Below are 8,336 nucleotides of genomic sequence, written 5' to 3'. Positions count from 1 at the left end.
CCGCAGACTGTTCTGTGACATTTCCTATTAGAAAGAGCTGCTTGGAATAACGGCGCTGCTAGGCGCTCCCTGCCCGCCTCCCTTTGCAGCAGGGGCCGCCTGCACCCCGGCGGGAGGGGTAGGCTCGGCTCGGCTAGCGCGCTCAGAGCCGCAGCGTGCCTCAGGCAGGGTCCCGCTATAAAAGGCCCGAGTGAGGCCCGAGCTAGAAGGCCACTAGGGGACGAAGCGGGGCGTCCGGTTGCCAGGCAGCGGCACTAGCGGAGCAGCGGCCGCCTCTCGCACCGCCCGGTTCGGCCCGGCCTGGCGGCCCCGCACTCACCCGTAGGGTTGGTGGCGCCGGCGCCCCCGGTCGCCCCGAAGTTGAAGGCCATGAGGCGGCGGCGGCAGCACTGGAGTAGGGCAGTCGCCGCAGACAGCAGCCGGAAACGCCGAGTTCGGGGAACACTTCCGGCCAAGCGCCCGCCCCGGAACCAATCCCAGGCGCCTCGAGCAAGAAAGTGGGCGGAAACGAGCGCGGAGTTGTGACTGCATCGCAACGCGCCGGGGAGGCAGAAACACCCCTCGGCGCATGCGCCGGCGTGTGGGAGCGGCCGTCCCGCGCCAGGGAAGAGGCACATGGTTTTGTGCCGTGGGCTCCTCTCGTGGAAGCAGCGGTTCTGGAGGGTGAGCGGTAGTAGCTGGGGTTTCTCCCCGCGGCCGGGCCCGGCTGCTTTTCAGGGGTACTCCCGCCCTCCTACTTATGGTCATACTTGATGCCAGGAAGGCTACGGAATAGCGGGTACAGGAGATACCCGGTTCGGTGCTCTCTCTGTATAGCATCCACTACCACCGTAGGCGGACACGGGCTGCCTCTGTCCCATTTCAAACCAGCAAGCCTCGCACCGGCTCATTAACTGTGGTAACCGCTATGCTACAGGAAGCCCCGATAATTACAGACCTCAGGGTTTAAGCAGGATTTGAAACCAGGCTCTTTTTCAACAGAAACTAAACCTTAAGGCCAGCAAGGATACTGGACCAGAGTACTCATTAGTCAGTCTGACACAGGATGGCACTTCTTGTGAGACTTTGGCCCATGCCTCTAGGCACCCAGTCATGGACACCTTTGAAAACACAGTCTAGTTTCTGGCATTTCTCCCTAGGTCAAGATGTCCATCTCTCCATACAGCACTTCCTTAATCTTCCCCTAAGGAATGGAAGTGAGAAATTCCTAGTAAATGTACAAATATTTTAAGTCATAGCACCTCCTGGGTGACTGCTCCATGACTGACCGTTGCAATCTGCTGGAGGTAGCCAGTGTCTCATCCCTGAATTCCACTCTTATGGAAGCAACTTTACCTTCCTTGATGAGCACCAGCCCAAGTCTGCTCCTGTCAAAGCAGGGGGGAGATTCTGCTGTTGACTCTCAAATAAGAGTAGACACAGAGCACATAGCAGAAGTGCTGTACATTTCTGACAGCCTCAAGTGGTTCCTAAATACATACAAGGTTTTTACACCGATATCTTGACTTTCAATACTACTGAATATCTGCTACTCCCATTGATGCCAATGGCATCCCTTGTGAAAATGAGGCTACTTAAGTGCATAAGAAGAGCACACGCCAACTGCAGATGCTTGCTCCACCTGACAAAGGGTATTTAAACCCAAAAGCTTGCTAAGAAGAATTTTTCCAACTCTGAGTTGGTTTAATAAAAGATATCATATTTTAACAGTTATGTGCATCCCATAGGGTTATTTCCCTCCTTGTAATAATTCTTCTCTGGACTTGCATAGAAATTAAAAATCTTCTCTCCATGCTGCTAAATGTTTATCTTTTTGCTTCTGCTCCAGATGAATTTTTCAATGCACTCGGCAATGGCCTAAACCTGACCAAGTGCGGGACAGCACCAACAGTAAATCTCCATTGACTACAGTGGGGAAGGGTCAGGGTATTGCTAAGTGGTTTTGAAACTCCCACTCACGGTACTTGAAACAAAATACTTCTTACATGTATTTTAGCATCTGACAAATTTTAGGTAGAATCTGGTGTTCCATAGACTAAAATACCCATGCCCATGTTGTAAGTCTAGGTGTGGCACTGCCCACAGGCACTCACCATTCACTGACTGGCAGTTGGTTTAAAATCTGCCAGAGGTCACTATGGTCAAGACTTAGCTTTGCTGATTTCCAAATACGCACTGAAAAACAGAACATAGAGCCACATAGCAGAACTGTACTAGAATGATTTGAGTGCCCCATGTTTGTGGTGGAGACGCAAAAAAAAAAAAAACGGATAGCTGAGTCTATTAAAAAATCTGAGGCAAGAATCTCTTAGGGTGATATCTTTTATTGAACCAATTATGTATTTGGAATAAAGTTGGACAATATTTAGAATGCCAGACATTCTTCTTATCTAACTTTATTCCAACTAAGTAGTTGATCTGATAAAAGATATCACCCTAAGAAATTCTTGCTCCTTTCATAATTTTTGAACCATCACAGATACAATAACACTATTATACTACCATAACATTAAAAAAAAATACCCTTCCTGTGTACTAGATGGATAAAACTGCTTCCCTTTGGTCTAGTGAACTGCTAAGAAAAATGTTTTTTTTAGGAAAACAATTCCTGAAAAACTGAAACAATGCAGAATAAAATGCAGCTCAATCTGCTGCCCTGTGAGAAAAATGCACAAGCATGTAGAAACACCTGTCAAATAGTTAAATAATTCATCTCAATGACTCAGTAACATAAATGGCATCACTGACTTCCATAGAACTGTGGCAATTTACAGCAGGTGAGAAACTGGTCCAAGAAGCAGCACCATGTAACATTTCTAAAACCCCTCCAAATACAGGTAGCTATGGGCTCAGCTGAGGATGCTATTTGGATGCAAAGAGTAGGTGGTACATAGACCTTTCTTGTGCTGATGGCCAGTTCTCTCTTGTAGACGTCATTTTATCAGGCTGAACAATTTCACAATTACTTGAACACTCACAAAGTTCTGTGAACAACTATTGGGGTAATGCCGATGCTTGAAGAAGCCTTTTTTCACAACGTGCATTGTATGAACACAGGCTACACAGTGATGTGATCTGTAGTATGTACATACTGAGGCAAGAAGGAATTTTGGAGTTCCTTGTTTAGATAACACTATGAAAGTCAAACAGTCCATGAACAAAACAAGAGGTTTCTGCAGCTGCTCAGTCTTCTCCGCCTCCGCTCCGAGTTGGAGGTAGCTTCTTGGCAGCACTGGACTTTCTTCAGCTGCACACTTCCCAAGATGCTAACATGAAAGCAGGTTTTTCTGGAGGGCTATGGAATGGCAAGCCACCAGGGCAGGGTTTGATATGGGCCCTGGACCAAAGCTACTAGGTTTTCCTTAGCTGAAAGGTTCCTTCAAGAGGGCAGTCAAAGAAAGGCATTAAGGGACTCAAAGGTTGAGCTATTCCAAGGGTTTCAAACTCGGGCCCCATGGGCTGGATAAGTGGCACAGGACCCATCCTCAGGCCAGACTGGGCCCACAGACCAGCTCTATGCACTGGATCCAGTGCATGAGGCCAGTTTGGCATGGGCGCTGTGTGCAGCATGCATTCCAGACCTGCCCCATGTGCAGCCAGGGACTAACCCTGCAGTGAGCATGCTAGACCCAATCCCCTGCAGTATGTGCCAGCCTCACCCCATGCACTGTCTGCAGTGTGTGCAGTAGGTCTAGCCCTGTATGTTGTGGGCAGTACATGCCAAACTGGCCCCATGCACTGCAGGTAGCATGCAGGTCCATTCCGAGATCCACAGATAGCCCTGCAGGCCAAGTGATAGGACTCTGTGGGCTGAATCTGGTCCACAGGCCACAATTTGACACTCCTGGGATACACAGTATCATAACTTCTCCAATGACAGAAATCTGTGAGCCCATACAAAGGGTTTTTCTGCTACCTATCCAAGAAGTTCAGCATTGTTGGTGGGACAAGGGCAGTTCCCAAACTGAGTTTTCACCTGGCACTATTTTCAGCCTGAACAATTAGGAGTTATGCCTGCAGTGAACAGGTTCCCTCATGAGGGCAAATGAAAAGATACTTTAAGGAAATCTTCTTGAGAAGAATGGCTGTAACTATCTAGAAGCATGGCTAGCATCTATTCTTCTTCTCACGGGGAAGACACAAGCTAATCTTGGAAAAGTTGGACAGGGTCCTGATCTGTGGATAGGCTTCTAGGGAACATTGTAATATACATAATAAATAATAATAATAAATCATAGAACAGTAGTGTTGGAAGGGACCACAGGAGGTCATCTAGTCCAACCCCCTGCTCAAAGCAGGACCGTCTCCAAGCACATCATCCCAGCCAAGGCTTTGTTTAGCTAGACCTTAAAAACCTTGAAGGATGGAGATTCCACCACCTCTCTGGGTAACCTATTCCAGTGTTTTACTACCCTCCTAGTGAGAAAGTTCTTCCTAATATCTAACTCCCTTGCTGCGACTTGAGACCAGTGGCTCCTTGTTCTGTTATCTGCCACCACTCGTGACAGGGGGCTGGCTTAAGGCCATGTCTCAACATCAGCCCACCGACCTGTCTCTGGGGCAGTCCACCCAGTCTCACCTGCCATGACTTGTTGTACAAATAAGTAGTGTAAAAATGCAGGAGGCTTCCCATTTAATGCCCCAACGCCTACGGCATTATACACGGCTCCAACCTCCCCTACAGTGTCCCATGTTTCGCAGATGGCATCCACTATGTGGCCTCAGCCCCACACTGAGCCCCAAAGTCTGGTATTTGGACCCCAACCTGGATCCCTCCTCTCAGGTAGTCTACTCTGCCTTCATTCTGAGCTGTCAAGCTCCCTGAACCCTTCCTCCCTCTCAGCAGTGGCCCACTGAATTTTTCTGACAGGAAAGGCCCAGAATGATATGGACTACCAAATAACTGATGGACTAATGCCCTTTTAATGAGCTTGCAGCCACCAAAAAAGGTCTAATTTTTTACCAAAATAATGATACTTTAAAATCTGTTTCACTGCCTTTATTTGAGGGAAGCACTTTTCAATAAGAATACTCTTTCTATTATGATCTACAAAAGTTCCTTCTTCATGATATTTTACACGTGGGATTTTTAAAACGATCACTATTTTAAACATTCACACTGTTTTTCTTTAGTTTCCAAATGTACCTTAGTGTGGAAGAGCTACATGTTTCTTAAATAATGAATGCAACTGCAAATAATCTGGCAAAGTTTACATCTACAATCCATCACATGAAAGGTACTTGTGAGACACCTCAGAGACTAAAAAAATAACTCTCTACCATACCCTCAACCAACCAAAACTGGAATGGAAAACCTGGAAAGGAAGTTTATTGACAGAACACAATGGGATTTCAAGCAACACTAAGGTATGTCAGACTGATATAAGAAAATGTGTTACGTAAAGCTTTTTTACAGCTGGTGACTATTAGTGTTAAAACAGCATTTAGTTTAGAATCAGAAATAAGTTCTGGAGATAAAAGGACTAAAGAATGACAACTATTAAGCAGTCAACGTATGCACTGACGATAAGAAGTCTGATGTACCATATACATATTAGACTAAGGGCACCATTTTCAAGTGTTCACATGTGATTTAGAAGATCATGTTCTATTTTCAAGAGTCTTAAACACATAGAAACCCAAGTCACAAAGGTGCTTTTGCAAATACACCTCACATAATCCTAATAACGAATCATTGTGTTTAAGTCTGTGGCTATGAGTGTCTATGGCTTTCTTGTGTTAAAAAAAAAAAAAAGACAGCACTGGGGATATTAAATACTACATTTCAGAGTATGAAAATGCAGAATATCAAGCCACTTTAAAATCCAATTTTAAAATCATAGCTTAGCGGCTGGTAAGAACAGTCACCTCCTTCAATTGTGTTCCAGTTTTCCTCATACACGGTATTATGAATAATCATAATAAGCATGATCATTTTTCCACAGTGGAGAAGGCTGCATAGTGGTTGGTATTAGATTGGCTTGCATAGTTTATTCATCAAGCTCACTTGTTAGGGAGAAAATACTAGGATGTCCTGATGAGCGAAGCCCTTTCGTCTTCAGTACCCTGGAAGACAAAAATGGCAGCAAAGCAAAGTTAACAGCAGGGCATTCGACGGTTTTCAAAGTCAAGGCCTGAAGGTCACAGAGGACTGGAGGAAGACAAATGTAATAGTTAAAAAAAAAAAAAAAAAAAAAAATCAATGCAGGAAAGAAGAGAGATCCTGGGATTTATCATCCAGTAGGCCCAACTTTCAGCCAACAAGCTGCAAGGGAACAAATACACTAAAAAGTACCAGAGCATAGCTTGTATGTGACCACTGCATAGACGTACAAGAAGAACGATTCCAGGAGCCTTCCTAGTATTGCTGATTTGATGTCAGGGCAGAACAGCTGCAGCTGCTGTATTACTTTTAGTATGCAATCCATCTCACAGCACAGCATGCCTCTTTCACCTCCCCATGGATGGCTGAGAAGAGGGCATGGTACGTTACTGTAGGGCAACAGGCATGCTCCTACTATGTGCCCTGGAAATGTCATAGGACTGACATCAGGGCTTACAAAACATCTCCTGTGATGACACTAGAAGAGGAGATGGGCAGCATATGAATGAGATTATTATCTACATGAGATGTTTACTGTATAGTTGACTACTTAACTGCACAGTAAACGTCTCAGCGTCTACACATGCAGCCCTATTAGGATACAGAAAGCTACAGTAATAAACTCAACAGCTATGGCTGTATTACTTTTGTGGTCCTCTCTGATCACGCTGTTTGCAGGAAACAGAAAGCTGATACAGAGAAAACAGGACATTCAAGTGTTCCATTGTCCTTTCATTTCCTGCAACTGTGCTGAAGAACTTGGAGAGATGGATGTATCTGATGTTGCTGGATTAAGGATGAGAGGTCAGCTGGGTTGGCCAGAACCAAGGGGTCTGCTTTGAGCTCTAAGGCTGAGCCTGCCAGTCAGGCAGGGAAGGAAAGAAGAAACAAAGAAGGTGAAGCAAAAAAGAACCAGACCCTCCCATAAAGGAGGCAGGGCCTCAGTCATTAAGCATTCCCTGGTGGAAAGCTATCCAAGGGCTCCTGCTCAGCCATGCAAGAATGAAACCAAAGGTTTCAAATGGGGGTGGCCACCATTTGAAGGGAATCTGCCAGGCTGCAGAAAGATAATGTGTCTCTCCCTTAGCATTTTGCCACAATAATCTCATCACCACCACCCCTGAGGTAAGATCAGGATCACCAAATCCTTGCAAGCTGAGAAACGGCACATACAATGTTTGTCTGAGAATGCTGGCTGTTTTTTCCTGTAATGAAAGAACCTGCTTAGAATATGGAATACAAGCCAACATCATCCTTGAACCACAGCAGATAGAGGCCTCAAAGCTTCCTAGATTGCTCCGTCTGTGTCTCTGTTCAGGCAGTCCATCCAGAGAACACCACTGTCCCAGGAGGGTAAAAGTTTGGCTCTGAACTACTCAAAGCACTGACAACCTTAATACCAACATGCTCATTTGTAACACTACACACCAGGAATATACATATGGAACAGTGTTAATCGTATATATTTTTGTACAGTACTGAACTGTACAACTGATATGTTTTTATTTAAATTATAACGTAAAATGATAGCAGAAGTTTGGAGGATTAATCCACTGGAGCTGCTGAGGGTGTAAAGTTATAATTGCAAGGTTAACACCATTTCACTTCTCTAATGTGGGCCTTGAATGGGACAATACAGCTGAATGAGCCCAAGTTACAAGGAAGGGTTTAGAACTGGAATTTGCCTAACATTTGTGTGTGCGTGCAGAATTGGGGCTTGGTTTAGATTCACCTCTGGCAGGCACTGCCAGATCTGGATTTAACTGATTTTGGAGGAACTTTGAGCAGAGTTTCACAAGAAAATTGGGTGGGGGGAAGACACGACAAAACAATATCACACTTCTCTCTCAAGATGGCACTGTCAAAATGTCAGTTAAATATGGGTAGGTTTTTTTGGATCTTACCCTTCAGAGTTCACTAGACTGACTTGTTTTTATGACTAGCTAGCAAAAGAATTAGGCATAAAAATAAAATCACCCAGCTTATGTATCTTAAATTAACTGTATAGCTTTGTTGGTTGCACTTACTTAGGGTTTATTAGAACTTCTCTGCCCTGGAGAGAGCATTTTAAACAGAAAGAAAAAGTTATGAGACCCCAACAGGTAAAACAACAACAGTCTATAAAAAGACAGAAAGACAGGAAAAAAAGAGGAGTGAAATTCAGCTACTACTAACCTCATCCTTTGTTCCACGGGACCGGCACGCAAGCACAATGAAAATGATCCCAAAAATA

General features: G+C 45.0%; 2 protein-coding genes across 2 annotated transcripts in view; both read right to left on the bottom strand.

The window, feature by feature from the left end:
- NUP54 (nucleoporin 54) overlaps positions 1–446 on the bottom strand; it is a 36,041-nt gene extending 35,595 nt beyond the window's left edge. Inside the window, exon 1 of the mRNA XM_019522320.1 lies at positions 320–446. Coding sequence (XP_019377865.1) covers positions 320–371 — 52 coding nt within the window. The 5' untranslated portion in view covers positions 372–446. The remainder of the gene's footprint in view (positions 1–319) is intronic.
- A 4,538-nt stretch (positions 447–4,984) lies between these two features.
- The window catches only part of SCARB2 (scavenger receptor class B member 2), a 94,019-nt gene continuing 90,667 nt past the window's right edge, over positions 4,985–8,336 (bottom strand). The window contains exon 13 of the mRNA XM_019521856.1: positions 4,985–6,066. Coding sequence (XP_019377401.1) covers positions 6,025–6,066 — 42 coding nt within the window. The 3' untranslated portion in view covers positions 4,985–6,024. The remainder of the gene's footprint in view (positions 6,067–8,336) is intronic.

The sequence above is a fragment of the Gavialis gangeticus genome, unplaced genomic scaffold, assembly GCF_001723915.1.
Source record: "Gavialis gangeticus isolate Ggan-Ray unplaced genomic scaffold, GavGan_comp1, whole genome shotgun sequence".
Taxonomy (NCBI): domain Eukaryota; kingdom Metazoa; phylum Chordata; order Crocodylia; family Gavialidae; genus Gavialis; species Gavialis gangeticus.
The sequence above is the reverse complement of the archived record's forward strand: the minus strand, read 5'-3'. Positions and strand labels throughout refer to the sequence as shown.